Source organism: Notothenia rossii, assembly GCF_949606895.1.
Source record: "Notothenia rossii genome assembly, chromosome: 1".
Classification (NCBI taxonomy): Eukaryota; Metazoa; Chordata; class Actinopteri; order Perciformes; family Nototheniidae; genus Notothenia; species Notothenia rossii.
The window spans coordinates 31699163-31722319 of NC_136912.1; the positions used below are offsets into that span (position 1 = coordinate 31699163).

Genomic DNA, 23157 nt, shown 5'->3' on the forward strand with positions numbered 1-23157 from the left:
AGTAGAATAAAGTTATCTACTTTGCACTGCCATGTCTGGCACCAAGTTTCTCTCCTACCTGCAATGCCAGTTAAACTTTATGACGTGGCCTTCCACCCGCATTGGCAGAAGCAGACACACACAAATGCACAGTGTACAGTCACACACTCTGCCACCACAAAGCTAGCTGGCATGGTATGGCCATCTCTCTGCCTGGCGGTGCACCTCATGTCTGACTGCATCTTTTCTGTCACCGGTGCATGAAAAGCGCTGCTCAGCCATGGTTAGAGAGGCTGGCTAGCGCCCCAGTTAGAGTAGCAGTGAGGAATTTACAGCCTCAGTGGAGTTTAGGGTGGAGAAAGTGTTTTAAAGGGGAAAGTGTGTCTACGTTTTTCTGTCTTCCTGTCTGTCATGGGAAGAAAGAATGAGGGCGCGTCTGACCGTTTCCACACAGTCAGCATCACAGTAACTTGAAATACCACATGAAAGAATGAGACTTAGTTGTGAGAATTAATCCAACAAAATTAGCAGTACCAAGACACCGGTTCAGATAATACTTAAGCAACACACGTTCTTTGCTTTGATATCTTACCGTTCATGTCTCCCTCTCTCCGTCTGACCACTGATGATCAACTCCTTCTCTGTTCTCTTTCTCTCTTCCTTCCCACGTCTCTTCAGAGGATACTCTGAAGCTCCACAACGGGCCCACTAAGAACAGCTACATGGAGCAGAGTTTCCATGGCCTCAACCCGGTGCTCAACATCCCGGTCAGCCTGGGCTTCGTGGAGCAGGCCAAGAGGAACGCGGCCCTGACCGGCCCCGAGCTGGAGCGCTGGTCAGACAGCCTGGTGGGCGAGATGTGGGAGGCGGCCGACGTCTGCGCCGTGGGCCCCACCGCCTGCCCCGTCATGCAGGCCTGCCCTAAGAACCCCTGGAGTTCCCTGAGCCCAGACCCCAAGTCCCACATGGGAGTGGCGCGCGAAGACGGGCGCATCAGGTAGCAGCGAGGCCTCCAGCTGGACAGGAGGCCGCGGCGCAGGAGATTCACTGTTGATTTTTATTTATTTAAGGGGTTCGCTGCAGGTGGGGGTAGGAAACGTGATCTCTGTCTCTGAAGGAGAGGGAAACAAAGGAAAAAGTGTATTTTCTCGGGGGTTGGCGAGGGTGTCTGGACAGAAAGCGAAGGGAACAATTTTCAGATCCTCCCACGGGGTTTCTCCTTTTAGGGGATTATGCTGGCTTTGCTATTTCAGTTTCTCAGTGTATTTATTTTTCTTCTCATGGCTGAATTTTACTGTGATCAAACGTTGCAATTTTCTAGCATTTATTTTTGCTGCTGAATGAATTATGAAGTCAGCTTTTAAAGCCCTGAACGGGGCACAGCGGTCATGTGACACTGGCAACAGACGAAGCTCTGCTGCAGAAAAAGACATGCATGAGGAGGAAGCCTAGTACTGAACTAAATGTGCCTCCTTAAGTGTGTGTCAACATAAACAAAATTAGACAACATCTGAGTGTTGAGATTTACCCAAACAGTCGGAGAAGATTATTTTGATACAACTCAAATGCAGCACCATTTAAGATTATAAATGTCCCATTTATGGAGAAATATTTTAGCATTTTCAAAGCAAATCAATTCAAAACTCAAGAGATAGTTGGATGACTTCAGTTTGTAAATCAGTAGAACGGATCAGTAACAGCAGCACAACTGCTCTCAGTTCAGTGGCTGATCAGGATGTGGAACTGCTGCAGTAACATTTCGTTAAAATATGGAAAAAGAAGAATGCAAATAAAGAGGCCTTTTCAGAATAATGAAACCTATTTGGATTATAATAGAAATCTAATGTTAGTTTTAGTGTTGTAAATTCATAAAAGCTTCATTTTTGTTCTTTGTACAATAGCGTTTTAAGACTTCACATTCACATAGTTTCGGTTTGTTTTACTAAAAACCAACAGGTTGTTTTTTTCACCGACATGCCTCCAACTGAAACACTCGAGCTGACCTTAAATGATCATCCTCATCTTTTTTTACTTTCTTCCACCTTATGTTGTACAAGATTATACAAGTCTCAAAAAAAATGTGTGAATGAGGAAGGGGGGTTGGGTGAGTCCATGAGTCGCTATTTATTTATAAGTTTATATTAATACTGATATTTTTAGTCAGTGACTAAATAACTGCGACGCTGCCTTGGCAGCATGATAATATTTTTTGTAAAGAAAGCCGCCTTTATTTACAAAGGCCCTAACCCCAAACTTGTACCTTTTTACGGCCCGCACCTGTGTGTTAGTCCGTGTTGTCCTGTCTGAATAGATCTCCTTGTCTTGGTTTCGTACATGGCTGTTTGCCAAGAGAAAGACACTGACCTGCGGGGTCAGAGGTCAACTATACCTAACAACCTCACCAAGCAGCCAAGGGGAACAAACCTCACACACATTGGACAGCGTCTGAGTCAAAGAAGAAACTTTGCATTTTGGTGTTTCATGGTTCAAGTCAGTTTCAGAATGATTGTGGTGATCTTCATGCTGTGACCATAATGTACAATTTCAAGTGAATATTATATTGTATTTGATTGCAAAATGCATAAATTCCTACATGATCCATCAACCCTTGTTCTGCCATTGAGACAATCTCCGGACAACAATTTATAACTCATCCTGAACAACAGGTGCGCTCAGATGTTTGTTTTTCTTTGAAATAAGTTTCATCTGGAGCCAATTAGAGTTCAATCTGTGATTGTCAACATTGTTTAGCCACCACACGGGCTAAGTGAGTGTTTCTGCACAGGCTAATTAAGAGACATTTCTGTTCATTAATGTCAAGTTCACCTTGCCTCTCTTGTCGGATGTGTCGAATGCTATCACTCCTTCCCTCTTAACGCATTATGGGGTTTAAGATGAAAAGGACAGTTTTAGTTTTTTCACTGGTTGGCTTCTGCTGCCAGCTTTTAACTTATCATGCCTCCCTGTTCAGAACAACTACATCACACAATACATATTATTATGTAAGCTCAATGACAGTTTTGGAAAAAGGTGAATTAAATAAATGTAAGTCAATGTGGAAGTCCTATTTTGTAACAAAATGATTAACAAATGAAGATGTACATAGGTATTTTGTATTGAAATATTGTTTTAAAAAAAAAGGTATTGTACATGTAAATACAGATGTGGTTAAAATTAATTATTAAGAATTTCTGAAGTGTTAATAACTGGGCACAAAGAGTAAATTGATGGTGTTCATTGATCAAAGTACATAACCTGTTTCAGTGTTTTTTGGACAGCTGTGACAACAACCTTGTCCTTTTTGCCTCTCAGAGAAAATCACATGCCAGATTGTTGTTGTTCTTGCTGGAATGTATTGTTGAGCAACTGTTGCACAAACTTCTTTGAACTGACGTTCCCCCCCCCCCCCCGTTATCTTTTCCGGGGAGGCTCTGTGTGCCTTAGCTGACTTTTAGTACGTTCTCTGTCCATTAAAAGAAGGAAAAACTTTTATTTTGTTATTTGTTTTTTGATCTGATGGGAAGAATACCATGAGTTTGTGGAGTGGTTCACTGGTACTGCAACACCAAAAAGATGTCTGCTGATGTATATATCATCAGGCCTTATGTCTTTATCAGCTTTTGTTTTTATTTGTTTTGTTGTTCTTGACTGGCTTGTCTTACTTTTCTCTGACTGCTTTTTGGAAATAAAATTATATGGAAAAAAAGCTCATGTGGACTCAAATCTTGAAACCTGCTGAAGCATCTTTCCACCATTACTCTGCTGTTGTGAATATAGACCAAGTTAAATTAACCAGGTAAAATAACGCATGTAATACAGAATATTTTTCGTTAAACATGAATCTTGTCCTAAACTCCTTATATGTCTCAAAATATCCTTACACGGAGGAAAGGCTTAGCAAAATGTGATTTAAATTCCATTAAAGCAACACTACCAATCAAAGTTTTGTATTAATAATCGATTTAATGGCTATGTGTAATGTAAAACGGGTCGCCTAAAGCGTCAAAAACAAATCATCTTGGGACTCAGCAGTTCCCCTCAGCTCTAGGGAGTGTTTTGGGTCTTTCAGCCCATTGTTAAGGCTTAGTTTTACAGCTCTCATTGGCATTGTTTCTAGCACTACCAAGGTTTTTTTTTTTGAGAAATAGAAAGCTATAATAAGATTACTCTAAACTCCCTGCCCTCAGTGTTGCCACGTCCAGGCTTTGTCCTGAAGAAGGTGAGAAAAATGTGTCGGCTGGTTGGATGGACCTATTTTGCATGAAAATAAAAAATTCAATAAATAAATGTCCAATTGAATTACAAAAGATTCATTTATGTGTATAGATTTTCATGTGAATATACATATAAATTAATATTTTGTAATTAAATTGGACATTTATTTATTTTATTTATTATTTTTTATTTGTCCCTTTATTTAACCAGGATAGGTCTCATTGAGATTAAAAATCTCTTTTTCAAGAGAGTCCTGGCCCAAGAATGATAACAACACAGTTTCAGACAGTTTTACAGTTACAGACAATTAAGAAACACACAATCACAACACAGTCATACACCAAGTTTAGCCAAAGCACTTACAGACACAGCGGCCTGCTTCAAGGTCAGTTAAAGTTTCTTTGAGTGTGTTTAATGAGACCAGCTCTCTGAGTTTCAGCTCAGTTTGAAGCAGGTTCCAAGCTTGAGGGGCAGCGTAACTGAACGCCCTTTTCCCAAGTTCAGTACGGACCTTTGGTACAGTTAAAAGGAAAAAGTTCTCGGAGCGAAGCCGATAAGATCCAGTGCATTTTCTGTTTATGTACATCCTTAGATAAGGGGGAAGAGCACCAAGAATAGCCTTATATATAAGGATAGGCCAATGTTTCAGTCTACGCATGGTCAGGGAAGACCATCCAACACGAGTGTAGCCTATAGATTTCAGTGGTGCGTCAAGGTTTTGAGGTTTGTGATGAATCTCAGTGCACCGTGGTAGACAGTGTCCAGCGAGTGAAGGCACTGAGAAAATGCATTCATATAAACCACATCTCCATAATCCAGCAAAGACAGAAAGGTTGCAGACACTAGTCTCTCTCACCCATAATCCCCAGCTATTGTTTGGGACTACAGTCCCGTTGACAAACCCTGTGATTAATCTTCAAGCTCTGGGATTGGATGTTGGAGTGTCAGTGCGCCAAGGTTACGCCGAGCGTCAATCTCTTATAAATGGAACGAAACCACGGCAGACTATTAAAAACTGGACTCGAACGCCCCCCCATAAATACACATGCTGGCTATTGTGTTTCGCAACATGTTCTCTATGGCACGTCTCTACTGGGAATTGTAGTTTTAAAAGACGTTTTCGCTTTTCCCAAAATTAGAAGTTGACAGTATTAAACTGTGTAGGCCTACAGCCCTGGAGGTTTAGGCGATAGGAAACAAATTGGTGTGTACAAATTTAAAACATGTAATTACTAAATGGGTGAAAATCGCTTTTATCCATAATGGGCAGCATTATATATACCCACATGACAGCTCATTGTTACTTTGTAATTCTACTCCACTACAATTCAAAGGTTAACCTGGTATTTTTACTCCACTACATTTATTTTAGTTACTTTGTAGATTCTGATTAATGATGTGAAATATAAACAACCCTTAAAGCAGACTTTAGTTACACCTGAGTAAAATTCAGGGAAAGGTGATTTTCAAGTGCCAACAATCAGGAGAGATATTTGATAGTTGGTGATTGAGAAGACTAAACATTTATCTGCAGATCTCTATAAAGTATATTAGTTACTCGTTATTCTCTACTAATAGTTAATTAAAAACTGTATATAATTGCTATGTTGCACATCCCTTTCAAGAATTCAAGAACTTCTAAGGTTTATTGACTTATCATATACACAACTACGGTGTAGTTATGCAATGAATGAAAAACTTGGGACACAGGTTCCTCAACAGTGCATTACAAGACATCTATCAATATGTGTGTATACCTCCACCATTAAACTGTCATATTCTGCACATTTCTTATACTATCTACATACATAAGAGTATAATTAATGTGTATAATATCAGTTAAAATAAGTGCTTCAACATAGTTACCATTACAGGAAAGCAATATATTAGACGTTAAGTACTTTGTCAGGCTTAATATTTATCTGTAGATACCCCCAAAGCTTTTTTCTTATTTGAAAGAAGACCTTAACCTAAAGTATTCTTTAATGGTTAATTAGTTTGTCTGTTTTGCACATCCTCCTATTAATATCTTTGTAGGCTACATCCAGCACTAAACTGTTTTATTGTAGAGATCACTTACAGTATCTTCTTGATTTTTTATATTTCTATCATTGACCTTCTACTTTCCCCCTATGAAAGCATGTACTCTTAATATCTTTTTCATCAAACAACATTATTCAACAAAAATAACATTATTCAACACAAATAATTCAATAACGTGCTTTAACCACTAGGCGGTTCACACAAGGTACACACAAGGTACTAATAATAACTTTGTATTATTATAGGACACTTATGTATGTGTAACATCTGAAGATGTGTAGTTTTATTCATGTTTTTACATAATTGTCCAGGTTATTGCTATACTATTTCTCATGTTTTACTTCTACACATTAATATCTGATTTGTAAAACATCACAGACAGAAAGGCATATCCGTCATTTTATATCAGTTATTGAAATTGTGATTCCATAGATGTGTCTCCCATCACCCAAATCCCCTGAATATTCTCTCAACTCAGTATTTACATTCTTATATTTCAAAGAAATTCAGTAATATCTTTAAAAACTACAAGTCCTTTTCTATCAGCTGTGCACCGTTATGGTGTAAATATAGCCTATCTACCAATTGGATCAAATATAAAAGTCAGCCGAATTACTATTGATACTGAGAGGAGACATATTTTGTGAAAAGAAATGCAAGATGTTGTTTAATTGTTGATATATATATATATATATATATATGATCCACGTCACATATTCAGTTTGGGCGGCAGTTCTTCAAGTTTGTCCAGAAGTTTTCTCATCAGGGCTCTATAAATAAAGAACTACGGCAGATGTGTAATATGTAATGCAGCCGAACCGTGTATTACAATGCCATTATGTGATGACTTCCAAAGAGAAAAGCAAGAACACTCGGAATAAAGTATTATTATTTTTTTTTTTTATGTTTTCGGATAACATATCACATTAACATCATATCCCAACATGCATTGCGGCTAAAACATCCAATCAACGAGCTTCAAGCTGAGGATCTTGGGTAATCTGTTCAGTGGGTTTGTGGTGTGTACGTTCTAAATGTCCCTAGGCCTATGTCTGTTTCCGGTGACTTTATTTACGGCTAAAAAGCATGCTAAAAAGCCCAAGATTATAGAATTAAACGAATAAATAAAAACAAGGGTAATTATGTGTTATTGTTGAGTAAATAACAGTTTGTTATTTAGAAAAGAATAACAAATTAGAAGGAAAAAAAGATTTTCAAAAATACAGATTTCAGTATTTTGAGGCTCTAAGTCCCACTTATTTTCCTCACAGATGGGAAAAAAAGTCTGACATTATACGATTTAAAATAAAAACAAATAAATAAAAAGATAAAACACTGGCATGTAATTTACGTTAGAAATAGAATGGTTTTGAATTAAAGATGAGTAAAATCTACGTCACTTTACAGCCCCGCCCACTTTTGGGGAAACCAACGCTGTCATTTGAACGGCGATCAAGCCTGAAACCACAGAGATCTTACTGTCCTTTCTTCTTAGAGGAAGTACAGAACCACGTAACTCTGTATTTGTTTTAATGTTTGAGGTGCAATAAACGACACAGCAGCTTTTTGGCATGTTAAAACTATTATTTTCTGCCTCGCTCATGAGAGTAACAGCTGGCGAAATTACAGCCTCGCCTACTGATTTCAAATGTGTGCTCTAGAATGATATTTATAAATGACTATTATCATTATTATAAGCAAGACAATAAATGGCAAAGATATGTAAAAAATAAACGTATGTAAGATACGTTCATAAGAAACGTAACGTGGGAGAAAATATGTTTCTAGAAGATGTAGAAAATAAACGTGCTTGAGATACGTTAATAACGAACGTAACGTGGGAGAAAATAAGTTTCTAGCTAAACGTAATTGAGAATGCAGTTTAGTTCTGTGGGAACGTAATTTTTATGAGACAGGGTTGTACTGTAGGAGGAAGGTTCAAGACCTTGGGTTTTGCTTTCGAGAACATCATTAGCTTTGTCTTGGCAGCATTTAAAACAAGTTTCAATTCACTCATGTTGGATTGTACAATGTTAAAAGCATTCTGGAGCTGACAACGAGCCTGCTTCGGGGTGGATGCAGAACAATAAATAACTGTATCATCGGCATAAAAATGCAAATTTGCATTCAAAACATTGTTATTAAGACTGTTAATGTAAATTATAAATAATAATGGTCCTAAAACAGATCCCTGTGGCACACCCTTGGATACCTGAAGAGATGTTGAAGTTAAGCCTTCTGCCCGCACACACTGTGATCTGCATGATAGATAGTTCTCGAACCAACAGACAGCCTTACCTGAAAGACCGATACTAACGAGTCTTTGTAACAGTAAGGCATGATCCACTGTATCAAAAGCCTTTGACAAGTCAATAAAAAGTTCTGCGCAATTATGCTCTCTATTGTTATTATTATTATTATTATTATTATTATTATTATTATTATTATTATTATTATAATTATCTATTGTATGTTATTATTATTATTTTTTTATAACCTGTAACAAAAATGATAATAGTCACAAGGATACCCTTGTGACTATTATTATTTTTGTTGTTTTGTTTCCCATTGTAAAGCGTCCATGGGTCTCTTGAAAGGTGCTATAAAAAAATATATATTATTATTGTCTAAGAAATAAATAAGATAATGTACTACTTTTGTACCAAAATCCAACCAAACTGACTCCAATTAACAATAGAAATTGGGACATGTCACACACACACACACACACACACACACACACACACACACACACACTCACACACACACATACACACACACACACACACACACACTCACACACACACACACACACACACACTCACACACACACACACACACACACACACACACACACACACACACACACACACACACACACACACACACACACTATATTTTATGTATGTATCTGTACTTAATTTAAAAAAAAGGCCATTTAGGACCTACGTTAAATAACTGTTAAACTGCTTTAATAATATAATTTTGTAATTAAAGCAATGTTGTTCAACTTTAAAAGCAGTGTAGATGTCTGGCTGAGACATAATTTGAGTTTTAGAGTGAAGGAGGTTTTGTCACCCAGCCTGCTCAACAGCAGACGGAAGAAAAACGCTGTCAGCAACTATTTGATGTACATAGTGCAGAATTTAGCAGCTAAACAAACATATTTTACGAAGGAGTTAGTGAAGAGGCTAAAAGGAGAATGAATAATGAACGTTCATCTGTCAGGTGGTCAGAAACACGTCTTTAACGTGCCTGATGGATAGGAAAATAAACAAATGTGCGCTAACACTTTAGCATACAGCTTTACAAGGTGATAGATATTATCAATTTTTTCAGCAACACCAAACCCTGATAAATATGAATGAAATAAAAAAAAAACGACTAAACTCAATACTTGAAAATCCTTCCCTGAAGGCCGCTCCTTAAACACCTCAGTTGGAAATAATTGTGCGCTTTAAACATCACTTCATGCCATACGTATTTCCCTCAGTGAAACTGCGGTAGTTGAATCTTAAACTGAGGATACAGCTAGTTGCTCCCATATGTTTTCCAGCGAATTAGCTTCAACAATTTTACTCGCACAGAAATTCTCACCCAACGCCCACATCATAACACGGCTCTTTAATACACGGCCACAGGGGATTTAAAATGAATGATGACTTCCTATAAACGTGACAACCTAGTCGTACTGTTCACCCATAAATACATGTGCAGTTACACTTTGTTATCTGTGTCTGTGAAAGTCCCCGAGGCTTTCTACCATAACACATCGCTGTAGAGTGTTTGACAGGCCTTGATCAAAGGAGCAGTATAGTGGTAACAGATCCCTTTTACTGTCCCATAAGACTTGGGACAGGCGGTCTAATTAGTCCTAGCTTATTCTGAACTATGCATGTATGAGTTGCCGGGGTAAGTGACGAAGCAACAAACATTGCGTGCAGGTTCACATGCAGAGTGTGAAATGTGCGGCCTTGTTCATCCGCAGCGGCAGGATGAGCAGCATTATGTTTGTGAAACACTAAAAGCTATCCTGCTGATGTTGGGAGGAAATGACTCGGATAAATGGCAGATAAACACTCGGATGATCATCTTATGCTTTTAACTCCAGCTCAATTACACACATGTGGCTTTATTCATTAGCACCCCTGAAATGGAGAGAGGTTGTAGTAACAGTGATAATAGGCATCTCTTTCACCGCGGTAATATGGACATCCGCACACGGGGAGCAGAGGAAGGTATGCGCCCATCACCACTGAATAGGCCTACATCTGCAATGAAAAAATTACGCTTATGAATAACCTGCACATTTTGCACCTTTATAACACCCATTTTAACGGGGGCAAAACAGATTATTTGAAAGATGAATGGACTTGTTTATTTCAGTATAATGGATTTCATTGGTGAAATGATATTGTGTAATTGAAAAATACCATGAGAAGGACAAAATCCACACTGAATTTATCCGACTTACAAATTACAAACACCAGTGGACTTTACAGCAAATGTGGACTCTTAAACTGAGCTTTGGTTGTGTCCTGCCATGAACCTCATTTCACTGAAAACTGCATATTAATGCTGCTGCCTCTTAAAATACCCACTCCCAAAACTAAATTCAACTTAGTCCACACTCATCTGCTGTGCAAATCTAAGTATACAGCACTTATTTACAGAGAGTGGACTTAACAGATGTGTAACTGGAAGAAAACGTTACTTGCAGTACTCATTGTGTATTTACTAGACCAGGGGTCGGCAACCCCTGGCACGCGTGCCAGCATTGGCACGCGGCACCGTAACCAGTGGCACACTAGGAATAAGTGGAATAAGTGTGCAAAAATATTTAAATTGTATTTTCGGATCCTGATCGAGACCGCCGCCAGAGCGTGTCTCCCCGTTACCTGCAGAAGGAAGCCATGCACGTAACGCAGCCCCGCTCTCTTTAACTCCAAGCGACTTTCTGCCGCTTTCCTCCGTGGTCTAGAGCTGATCGTTTCACCACGGAGGAAAGCACTTCACTAATTGCAGTAGGCCTACACATAAGGAGCTGTACAAATGCCGCAGTTTTTGCGTGGCTGTGTATTTAGTTGAAAGCCCAGTGGCGAACTGGACATCTGTGTGTTGAACTTTCCTGTCGGCTCCCAGACCGTATCGAGGAGGGCAGAAGCAACAAGCTTCAGGTTCAATAACCCACTTTAGCTTAAATGACTGGAGAGAGGCGAGCTCTTCTTGGGAGGCCGTTGCATTTATTTAGCTGTTCTTCTGTTTCACAAAATACATCACAGACCTCTGTTTTTCTGCTTCCTCGTTTCACTTCCAGAAACATACACACGTTCCCTCACTGTCGCTCTACCATCCACAAACACACATGCACAAGCCACACCCCCCTCTCTCTCTCTTAAAGAGACAGCGATCTCATCTCAGTCTGCATGACCCTAATACAGGTGTGCTCTGGAGAATCACAGAACGGACGATCGTCCTTATTATTATGCCGTTTAAACCAATTATTTAAATGTGTTTGTTAAATTCGGCATCATCATTTTTAAATGGCACTTCATATCAAAAAGGTTGCCGACCCCTGTACTAGACTTATAACTATAATCATAAAATGTCCCTTTTTTTTTAAAATCTCCGGCATACATCTCTAGGCTATGTCGTTTTCTCAGATATTTTCGAGATACTATAATATGAGTTTTTTTCTGATATTTTTGACTAGCTACGACATGACAATAAAAAACATCAGCAGCAATGTCCTTAAAATGATATGATGAATTACCTAATCTGACCTTTAATCTGTTTTATTTAAAGAGACTCTTGCAGGTTAGAGACACCAGTGAACAAATGTGTAGGAAAATGATGAATAGCTATTTTCCCAAAAATATACATAAATATACACTACAGTGAGTGACATCTGGCGTCGTTTTTGTAAGACATTTTTACTTCCGCATAAAAAAAGCCTCCCCATCTGACCTCCCGCATGTGACGTCACATGGGGGAGAGCGGCCTAGTTAACATGGATCACAATGCTAGTTTTGACACAGAATAGGTTGAAAATAAATATTCGAATGCATATGACGGATCACAACCATATAATTATGGACCAGGAGCAGCCAAGGATTAGAATAAATAACGGCCATCGGAGAGACATGGAGCTGTGGTGTGAGGAGAATCAGTGGAGAACAGGGCAGCTGTCTTGGTGAGTAACCGGCATTAGCTACAGTTAATGTTAGCTAACGTCGGTCATATCACAACATTGTAAAGTTAGCTATCATATATCAGGCTATAACTAAAGTAGTATTGATAATATAGTCCTAATATAGTCCTGCCAGTAACGTTACTGGCAGGACTGTTGATACTGATCCATAACAGAAACTAATGCGCAAGTATCAGCCGTATCTCGCGTTTGTTACGGTATCTGAGAGGACCCAAACGCAGGACACGGCAGAGTGTTGAAAAAGGGTTTATTAGTGGACAAGGTGCGGGGAGTAGAATCCCGCTGGAGTGGCGAGGGCGTGGCGGATGGTAACGGCAACACGGCGGTCGGAGAATGATCCTGGACCACAAGAAGAAAACAAGTTAGACGCTAAAACTAGTGATGTATTGCGCCGAGGCTTCGGAGCGTGTGTCGAGTAATCCCCGAAGCTTTTTGTAAAGCATGTATCAAGGCTTGTATCGTTTTGGGCCAGTCACATCATCGATGACAAACGAAGCCTCGCTGCCTGTCGATACCACGTGACTGCTTCAGGAAGCGATTCAGATCGGTTGAACCGTTGAACCACAACGCTCATAATACCCATGGATGTATAACAAAACCATATTACCCCTCCTGTACCCGGGCCCGCTGGTGACACGATGGAATTAAAAGAGCTCAGAACCTCACTTATATAGAGGTCGGAACATGTCATAAGTATAAATAGATACAAGCATAAATAAATGTAGGAATAAAAACATGAATGAATAAATACAGGAATAAATATGTTCCAGTGTTTTCAGGGAGATTCAGCGTGTGTGCTGTGGCTCAGCTGGAAAGCAGTTGACTCACGACCGTAGGGTCCCTGGTTCAACGACTCGTCAATACGTATTTTTTGTTGTTTATAAAAGCTACAGCTAAATGGGATAATGTAGTTAATAAATGTATTCTTTGATATGGTTAAGCCTTTCTCAGGCTACAACATGGTTAAGTTTATGAATATTAGTAAGGAATACAAATCCCTCTTTGCAATGTTTACCATCCTCCTTAGGCTTTTCAATCACAATCAACTGGAATAAAAACAATATTGTTAACATGAACATATGATTTAATGTTCGTTGTTTAGAGTTATTCTAAGACTTTACTCATTGGGAACTCGGTATGAGATAGAGCACACTGTTGAGATGTCCAATCTGCCTGTTTTACACACTTTGACCAACAGGGGGTTTGTGTTCAAATGAAGCCCATGATGAAGCCTCATGAGATTTCATTTCATTTCAAACCTTTATATATACAGATGAATCCCATTGAGATCATTGATCTCTTTTTCAAGGGAGACCTGCTCAAGTAGTTCCACATGAAACATAAAAACATAAATAGAACAACAAAAGGACATCATACAGCATCATTTACATAATTATCCACATAAACAGGTACCAATAGCCTCCAATTGAGTAGCATCTAAAAGCTGTCTTCCCTACAGTCCCAGCAGTTGGCACATTTAATAAAACCACAGCATTCGATCTCAGGCAGTAGCCACTTACAATTTTCCGTGAGATCATGGAGCAGATATATGATGGAAGTTTCCCTAACATGGCTTTGTATATAAAAATGTACCAGTGACTGAGCCTCCGTACAGTTAGTGAAAGCAAACCAGCCCTTGCATACAGGGTACAGTGATGTGTTAATGCTTTACAGTTTGTCACAAATCTTAGTGCACTGTGATACGCAGCATCTAACTTTACCAGGCAATTGGCAGGTGCATTCATATAAATCAAATCACCATAGTCCAGCACAGGTAAAAACGTCACAGGGACTAGCCTTTTCCTGGCCTCAAGCGAGAAACAGGACTTGTTCCTGTAGAAGAAACCTAGCCTAAGATGAACCCTTTCGTGAACCAATTGGCTGGAAAGCTTCAAAGCTTCATAAGGCTTCATCTCGCCATCACTAGCTAAAACATCAAGGTATGAGAAAATAGCTAAAATGCTAAGTAGCCTTAAAGTTATACCACTGTGGTTTTACAACGATCTGGCCGAGAAAGGTTGTGGAGCCTCCCAGGGGCGGACTAGGGGGGAAAAGTGGCCCGGGGATTAATTGACAGACAGGCCCACTTAATACGCGGCATGTATTGGCCGGCCAGCGACGAAAGTATGTTACTTAACAAAAAACCCTATGCATTTTATGTTATTTTGGACAATTATTCATATAGTAATCACATTACCTGAGCCCTTGAGTTATAGAGCAAAATAGTTACAGCATATATTTAGTGATTGTAATGTTAACAGATCATTGATGCAATAACATTTGGACCCAATTTGCCTGACTTGACACATGGAATAAAACATGGGCGTAGGAAGCATCCTCAATGTGGGTAAGACAATTTAACAGGGGGTGTGGGCAGGTGGTGGACCTCACTTCCTCTAGGGGGGTCCGGGGACAAGGTCCCCCGGGAAGATTTTTTTTTAAATGTTGAAGTTAAATCCATCAATCTGGTGGAATTTGAGAGCAAAATTAGGGACTAAATCTATGGCAAGCAGTAGGGTCTTGGACTGTGAGCCGTGGGGTCGCCGGTTCAAGTCCCCGACCAGACCTTCATTTGGAGTGTGGTCTTCTACTTGGAGAGGTCCCAGTTCACCTCTTGCCCTGCCGTGGTGCCCTTGAGCAAAGCACCGGACATCACCCTTCCCCCCTCACTCCCATTGCTCCCCGGGCGCTGTACAATAGCTGCCCACTGCTCCTAGTACTAGACTCCTGGTACTAGGATGGGTTAAAAGAGAACACATTTCACTGTGTGTGCTGTGTGCTCTGCATGTGTGACTATTTAAGAGGGTTTCATCCCTCCCAATTCTTCTTCTTCCTCTTCTTCAACACCCATATAAAACAGAACTGTAAACAGATTAACTTTTTCTTTCAACATTTATTTGAACAGCAAGTGGAGGCAAAAGTGACTGCACCCAAAACAATAAACCTGCTAGCTAACTAGCCTAAACTCAGTAACAGAATGTGGGCAACACGTTCTTCTCCACAGCCGCGCAACCTCTGAGTCAGACGTCACTTCCCCCTTTTCTATCCTACGGGTACAGCCGTAAAGCCACTCCCCCTGAACCCTGTTTTCCTGCCAAACCCCTCCCCTATTCAAGCCCCTCCCTCTGAACCCAGGGCTCACTACAATACTGTATACTGTATACACAAACTATACAAAAGCGCCTTTACGCTTTGGAGCTTGTTTATCCATCTGTAAGCAACTGCCAGCTAGGTCTCTCAGTCACTCACTCCTGATCGTTCACTGCACAGTGACAGCTGCTACGGGCCTGATGTCTGAAATTGAAACTGGTAGATAGAACAAAGGTAGCCTATCAAAAGGCCCAGCCCAGCCCAGCCCAGCCCAGCCCAGTGGGCCACACCCCACTGGCAGGGCTGGGCCGGGCTGGGCTGCGCTGGGCTGGGCTGGGCCGGAACACTTACAAATGTGGGCCGGTAGGATTTAGGTAAGCAAAAAAAAAAAAAGGGAGTGTCCGGAACACTTACAAATGTGGGCCGGTAGGATTTAGGCAAAAAAAAAGATTTATTTTTTTTGGCCCTCCGGCCCACACACAGCATTGGCCCACCGGGGCAACTCCCGGTATTCCAAAAGGCCAGTCCACCCCTGCGCTGATATGCCGTTGTAAATGGCTTGATGGAAAGCAGGTGTGTAGTCGAGGAGTGTGCACAGCTGATTGCAGCAGGTGAGTGGAGGTTGAGCCGGGAACCAGGAGTGGCAGCCACCACGCCCACACAAACAAGATAGACAGGGGCAAACAAACAAACAAACATGGCTGGAGGAGTACAGCCGCCACAGCGTTACCCAATGCAACTCCACACTACGTCTTACGGTGCTGTGTACCGGAGGGGAGAGATAGAGGAGCGAAGGGGGGGAGAGAGATGAAATACGGTTTCCTGAGAAACGTTTTGTTTGATAGGCCTCAGCTGAGGAGAGTATGTGCTGCAGGGAGGTGGATGCACCTCGCACAAGGCACCCAGGAACGAAAGCTAGCTCCGGTCCTTTTCCTGTTGGGAAACTGTGGACTTGATGTCCTGACAGGCTGAAGTTTGTGCAACCTGCACAAACACAAGCTCACCATGATTCAAAATGGTGAAATGCAATGTAAAATCACCGAAAAATACCAGCTCACTAAATCACAACCACTCAAACCAACTACAAACTACTACCGCGGATTGGGCAGAGAAGGAGTCCGAGAAAGTTGCTCCCCTGTGTGATGTAATATGACGCGTTTGACGTTAAAAAAGCTGTTTTTAGTAGCAGAGCTCAAAACGGCTCCTTTCCCTCTGAATTCTTGCCCTTATGTCTTGTAAAACATATCAAATCCTGCATTCACTTTTTTAATTGTAATTTTCAGGCAAGGTTAAGCATAAATCTAGTAAAAAAAAAAACCTGCAAGTTGCTCTTTAAGTATGATACTACCCAACCATATAAGTATTTTGTATGTGCATAGTTTTGTGGATATTAATATAAAAATGCCATTATATTTACTTGCTGGAAATGTTCACATTACAGTCTTGAACAATCCCCTTCACTCACAATCATCCTTCAATTTTTCATACTTACACTGCCTTCTTCACTTTTCTCTTCATCAAAGACCGTTGATGCATCCAAGGGGATGAAATGTATTCAGTTTGAAGAATTTGCGACAGCTCAAGGGTACGCATGTATTCTTTCATCAGCTACACTGAATATGCGATGAGCCTCACTGACTTTCTCCCTGTTTGTTGTTGTTATGGTCCAGCCTCACTGTCATGCCATCTTGAACAATTCCTCCTTGCAACATTCAGCTGTACCACTAAAAATGTTGTTTTCCTAGTGACTTTGGAAAATCTACACTTTAGCAAGTGAAGCACTCACGCTGAGATGAGAATCGATCTGAAAAATGTGAGTTGGGGGAAACTACGATTTGAAAACACTATCACCAGCCACTAAAGATTCAAACGAGATGGAAATGGTTAGACTTTGATCACCAGCTGGCTAGTTAATGACACTTATCTATTCCATCTTTTCTCTAGTGGACAGAATAATGACATCATTTTTCAGGTCCAACACACTCCTGATATACTCCATGGAGAGCGGCAGACTCTTAGCTGCACATCCACCCAGAATCAGATCCTTAACAGTCAAATCCGATTTTAAAGCCCCTCAACGCTGCACAGCTCCAAGTTACTGTGAGGTCGGTATATTTTCCAGCCAGGCAGAAGAAAGGCTGTACATGCTTGTGAGCTGAAGTGGTTGCTAAATATTTCAATAACAGCTCACTGAAAGCGTGAAAGAGAACGATGGAGCAGGCTTGGTGTTAGACGCAGGGGGAGCAGCAGTGAGGGGTGACAGGTGGGTGCCAGTGTTACATGAGGAAGTGTCTGAAAACATCAGGACGTATAACAACACCAAGAACGTTGAGAGTGAGAAATGGGCCAAGGCCTCATGGCACTTTGATTAGAGAGGATGTTGGGAACGCATCTGTCAAGGCTCCACTTATACACCTACTGTTACAAGGTGTGTGTGAGTGCTACCTTTTTTCTCAAGGAAAAAACAGTTGGAAACCCAGTTGAGTTGTTATAAATGTATGTATGGAGAAGGAGAATGGAGTGCATCCTCTGAGACCTGCAGTACAAGGAGAATGTTTTTTATATGTGTTGAAAAAGCTGTTGCTTATTGTCATGCTGTCTGGTTCAGAGCTAGTCATACATTTCAAAGTCTGGATGCAAATCATGAAAAACAGTGGGGGGAAACAACATAGAAAGACAAGTCTGGCAGTTTAATCCCCCCTGCTTACCCATCCTTCTGCCCTGTGTGTGTCCCAGGAAGTTCAACTGTGCTGAAATGTGACCGGCACACACTCGTATAGATCACACAGTGTCCCTGGTTTATCTTGGTCCTGCTTGTAAAAAAGGAACAGTATCTTTCGTTCACATTAATCTCCTATCTTATGTCTGTTTTCCAACCCATGGGCTAGGTTAGCTAGAATGAGAAATCTCTCTGGTCTATACACACCAGTCGACGAGACGCTGATATAATGCAGGATATTATGTAATATCATGCTGCACTTAACTTTTATGAACTGTAACTTTAAGGGTTTTTCCAGGCTGTGGAAAATGACATCATGCTGGGGAATATTTCCAAATAAAACTGACACTCTATTAAAACTTTTAATAAGATGCAATGACTTCAAAGATTTTAAGAAAGTTCAACTTTGAGTATATTAAAGAAGTTACCTGGCGAGGTGGCTAGTAAAATGCTAGATAGCTAAATACGTGCTTATACTTTGTATGTTTATGGATAATATAATTTCTTGTTTCACTCATAAACTAACAATCCCTTCCATGGCAAGGAGGTCATTAAACTGACATCAATGGTGAAAGGATAGGGAAGGTCGACCGACAAAGGAGCTACATGGGGCTGGTTGTTCAAAGTTATTTTTGCTTTGCTTTGTCAAGTTGATTGTGATTCCTCCTACATTCATCAAAAGTCGCCCTAGTTAATGAAGTTTCTGTTACAGTATGTCTAAAAGAAATCCCAAGAATAAAGTCATACAGAAGTGAGAAAATGTTTCATTATTTTTTTTTTTTTATAAATTAAAGCTGCAATCAGTGGTGATTTGGCCCTTGCACATCCACTACGGTCAGGGTACTTCCACGATCCATGTCAAGGCAACAGTGAATCGCCATTTTCACTAACCAATCCATATCAGAAACCCGATTTGTTTCGTTGATGTGCGCAAATAAGCTACTTCCTGCCACTGCTATCATTTAACGGCATTGTTCATACAATTTTAGATAAGGGTCCCTTGTGTCCGGAACTAACTTTTATATGAGAGTCCCTCCTTATATTAAAAGTTTACATTTTAGATAAGGCTCCTCCTTATGTCGGAACTCATTTTTGAGATAAGGTTCCGCCTTTATATATAGAAATAAACGTTTTAGATAAGGGTCCCTCCTTAAGTCTGGAAGTTACTTTTATATAAGGGTCCCCTCTAATGCCCGGAAATACATCTTTAAATAAGTGTCCCCACTTATATTCAAAGTTAGCTTTTTAAATAAGAGTCTCCCCTTATGTCGGAACTGAGTTTCTAAATAAGGGTTCCCTCTTGTGTAAAAGTGAACTTTATATATAAGGGTCCCCTCTTGTGTCAGGAACCTACTTCTTTAGGGTCCCCCCTTTGAGGATCAAAACTCTTGATAGATTAAGATCTTCAAAGTCTTATAAAGGTTCTGACCACATTCGAAGTCGATCGGATAAAAACTGTGTGAGGAGTTCATTAAATTTCACTATTGCTTCGCTCCGACATTTTCGGTGCTCAGGCCCTAATAATCCTAACAATATCAATGGGTCCTTGGTTCTGACTCTGCTCTGCCCTAATAATGGCAAACTAATATGTGCCAGGAAAAGGTGAAAGTATTTTTAATGTCATACAAAATCACAGAAAGTCATGGTATACTTTGCAAAATATTCTAATAACATAATTGATAAAACATTTCTTATATAATGTCGTAGTATAGTTTTGCACAGAAGCAAATTTGTATAAACTGTCATATCCTAGTATGTTATTTAAATCATTCCATCATTCATCAACGAGGTATTTATCTAATTTGATCGGATGTTTTCCATTATCTGTTATTGCAAGGTCATTTGACATAAAGCATGTTCAAAAAGGCCAACCTGAGAAGGAGGGCTACCAAACAAATACAATAAAATACGGTAACAAATACAAAAGAAATGCGAATTTACACGTTAAAAAAACCCTGCTGTTAATAAACTTGAAACACCTGTACAGAAGAAATTGATCTTTTTTTAAGGAGCCTTTATCCCAAAATAAAGCAGACATTTTCCACTGGCCCGCTCTGTTGAATTAACACATAGGGATTATTCAGTGCAAGTCTAACTGAGTCGATCGATTCACTCAGAGCGAAAGGCCTGGAGTTGATTTTAAATTGCTGATCAGCTGTGTGTTTGAGTTAAGATGTACACTGGAAATATGTCATGAAGGGGAATGAGATGAAGCAGAGAGAGATTGGGAAGCAGTAAGTGTGTGTGAGGACGGTGAAGCAGCGGAGAAAGAGACAGAGACAAGGAGACAGCTCCCAGCAGAACTCTAAAACAACAGCGTGTCCTGCTGACGGATAATACGCAGCGGCCGGCTGGCCAGTCATGCGAGCAGCCCATTCCCTCCTGAACAACCCGTCACAGAACAAGATCCACATCACCAGAGCACAAGAGGAGAGGTGAGAGAGGGAAAAGGAGGGAGGGGAAGGTCACAAGAGGAGGGAAAGGTGTACAACAGGAATTGTTGAGAAGGAAGGACATGGAACCATAAGGGGAAGATGTATCAGGGGGAGAAAGAAAAGAGGGAGGAAGGTGAAGTGAATATTAGAAAAGAAAAGTTAAGCCGAGTTTCTCAGTTATTCATTTGGAAATCAATACGACCCCCATGCAGCTGCAGCTCGATTAAAGAAAGAAAGTGAGAGGAGATGATAGAATTTCACGTGATTTCATTTTTTATTTGTTATTAATTATTTAGCTTCAGTTGCTTGTGATTTTCAAACAGCCTTAAAGGAGCACCTAACCCTCAAAAACCCTGTACATCAACCTTATGTAGTAAGGAAGATTACGTTTTTCCCAAATACCAAAAACAAAAAGTATTGATGAAATTATGAAATTGGGGACCACATTAAACACGTTTTCAGCCAAGTTAAAGTTAAAACATTATTACATTTAATTTGGCTGACGCTTTTATCCAAAGTGAACAGAGATACAAACTTAGTACTGTAAGGGAAACTTCTGTAGCAATGGAGAGTCAGGACTCAGAGAGACACGAGGAGAGTTGGAGCTTTGATGTCAAACACTGATGGTTTATTACGAGTATCGGTCGGAGAATTCACATCACAAGTCACAGCAGCCAGAGGTTCTGACTGCCCCGGAGAGTTGCCACATCAATTCTTATTCTGAAGAGCCTCTCTCTCGATAGCCCTTTTAACTAGTTTACAGAGTTAATCAACATATTGGGGGAGATAACGTAAACATCTGAGAACACTGGAGATAGCCCCAACATCTGGAGACACCGAATCACTTGTCTGCCCCTTAGGCTTGAAGCCAGCGTTCTCACAATCATAAATCATTTGTGACCGAGAGTTGCCGGTCATAAACTGGGAATAACAACATTATAGCTGCAGCAGCATATTCCTTAAGGGAGATAACAGAGTCAGGGTTGGTCATAAACGTCAACAGGCAAAAATATGAAATATCTTAGGAGTAAAGGAGAATTATTCTCTAACAGTTTCACTCTTTTTATCATTTATGATAACCTTAAAATATTAGTCTAATAATAATTTGGTCAATACTTAAATCTATAGGCGTCTTCAGATTTGATTTCATCACAAAGTAGAATAAGATTGAAACATTCAATCACAATGATTGATACAGCCAATCATAATAGAAAAATCATCTCTCATCAGTGTTTGGATCGTCTTTTGTCAAAAGCACAATAATGAACACATAAAACACAGATGCATAATAGCAAAAACATCTATTTTAAAATAATATGTTTTAACATTTAACCATGAGTTAATCTCACTTATCAAACTATAAAATCAAAACCAGCTTGCAGTTTAAAGATTTACTTTAAGGCAATCACTAGTCAAAAACATTTAAAACTCAGGATCATAGAGATCTGTCATGTCTCGCAAATTATGTTAGTTAGTTTTTGTCTTGGTCTAGTGATTTTCCCCTTTATTTTTGAATAGTAACCTTCCCTCTCGTTTCAGATACTCTGACCTCCCTTCCTTGTGTGTCTCCCACTCCTGTGATTGTCGACCCCGCCCCTGATTGTTTCCACCTGTTCTCCATTACCTGGTGTATTTATTGTCCTCGTCTCCCTTTGTCCTGTGCCAGTTCGTTTCGTTCCTTGTGACTACCACCAGCATTAGCAATCCAGGATTAACCCCAAGCAGAGCTTTGAGCCACGTCTTGTTTAAGTATTTTTGTTGTTCATGCTCCTAGTGTTTTTCCTCTTTAAGAGTGATTTTGTACCACTATCGTTGAGCTTTGGTTTGAATAAAACCTTTTTTTTGTTAAATTCTGTGAGTTGTGCATTTGAGTTCATACCCGTTTAATCAGTCGTAACAGTACGAACTGGCCTAAACATGAACCCAGCCGACTCTGAACAGCTGAGAGCAGCGCTTCGCTCTCAGGGAGGCCGCCTCGCTCAACAGGAGGATCAGTTAACGGCCATCCAGCAGGGAGTATCACACGTCACAGACAGCCAGAGGGAGTTCGAGTCATCTGTTACAAACCAGATTAACCACCTGGCGGGGCAGATCCACCACCTGCTCGCTCACCTCAAGACTGAGCCCTCACACCCACCTCCGGCCGGACCCGAAGCGAATGCGGACCCGGCGCCCGCTTCCCACACCGTGTCAATCCGCCTGGCTCCGCCTGAGAAGTTTTCCGGGGAATCCCATGACTGCCGTCCATTCCTGGTGAATTGCAGCTTACATTATAGCCAACTACCGACAGCCTTTCCCACGGAGAGATCCAAGGTGGCTTTTATGATTTCCCATCTCACCGGACGAGCGGCGGCGTGGGCTACGGCTGAATGGTCACGTGACTCGCCGATATGCGAGTCTTTGGGACAGTTTACGGACTCCCTGACGAACATTTTTGACCACACGTCCCCAGGCAGGGAAGCAGC

General features: G+C 40.5%; 1 protein-coding gene across 2 annotated transcripts in view; it reads left to right on the plus strand.

The window, feature by feature from the left end:
* Positions 1 to 3679, plus strand: part of xylt1 (xylosyltransferase I) — a 97914-nt gene extending 94235 nt beyond the window's left edge. For both annotated transcript variants that reach the window (XM_079682775.1, XM_079682776.1), the window contains one exon: positions 658 to 3679. In XM_079682775.1, the coding sequence (XP_079538901.1) occupies positions 658 to 980 (323 nt within the window). In that variant the 3' untranslated portion in view covers positions 981 to 3679. The remainder of the gene's footprint in view (positions 1 to 657) is intronic.
* Positions 3680 to 23157: the final 19478 nt, after the last annotated feature.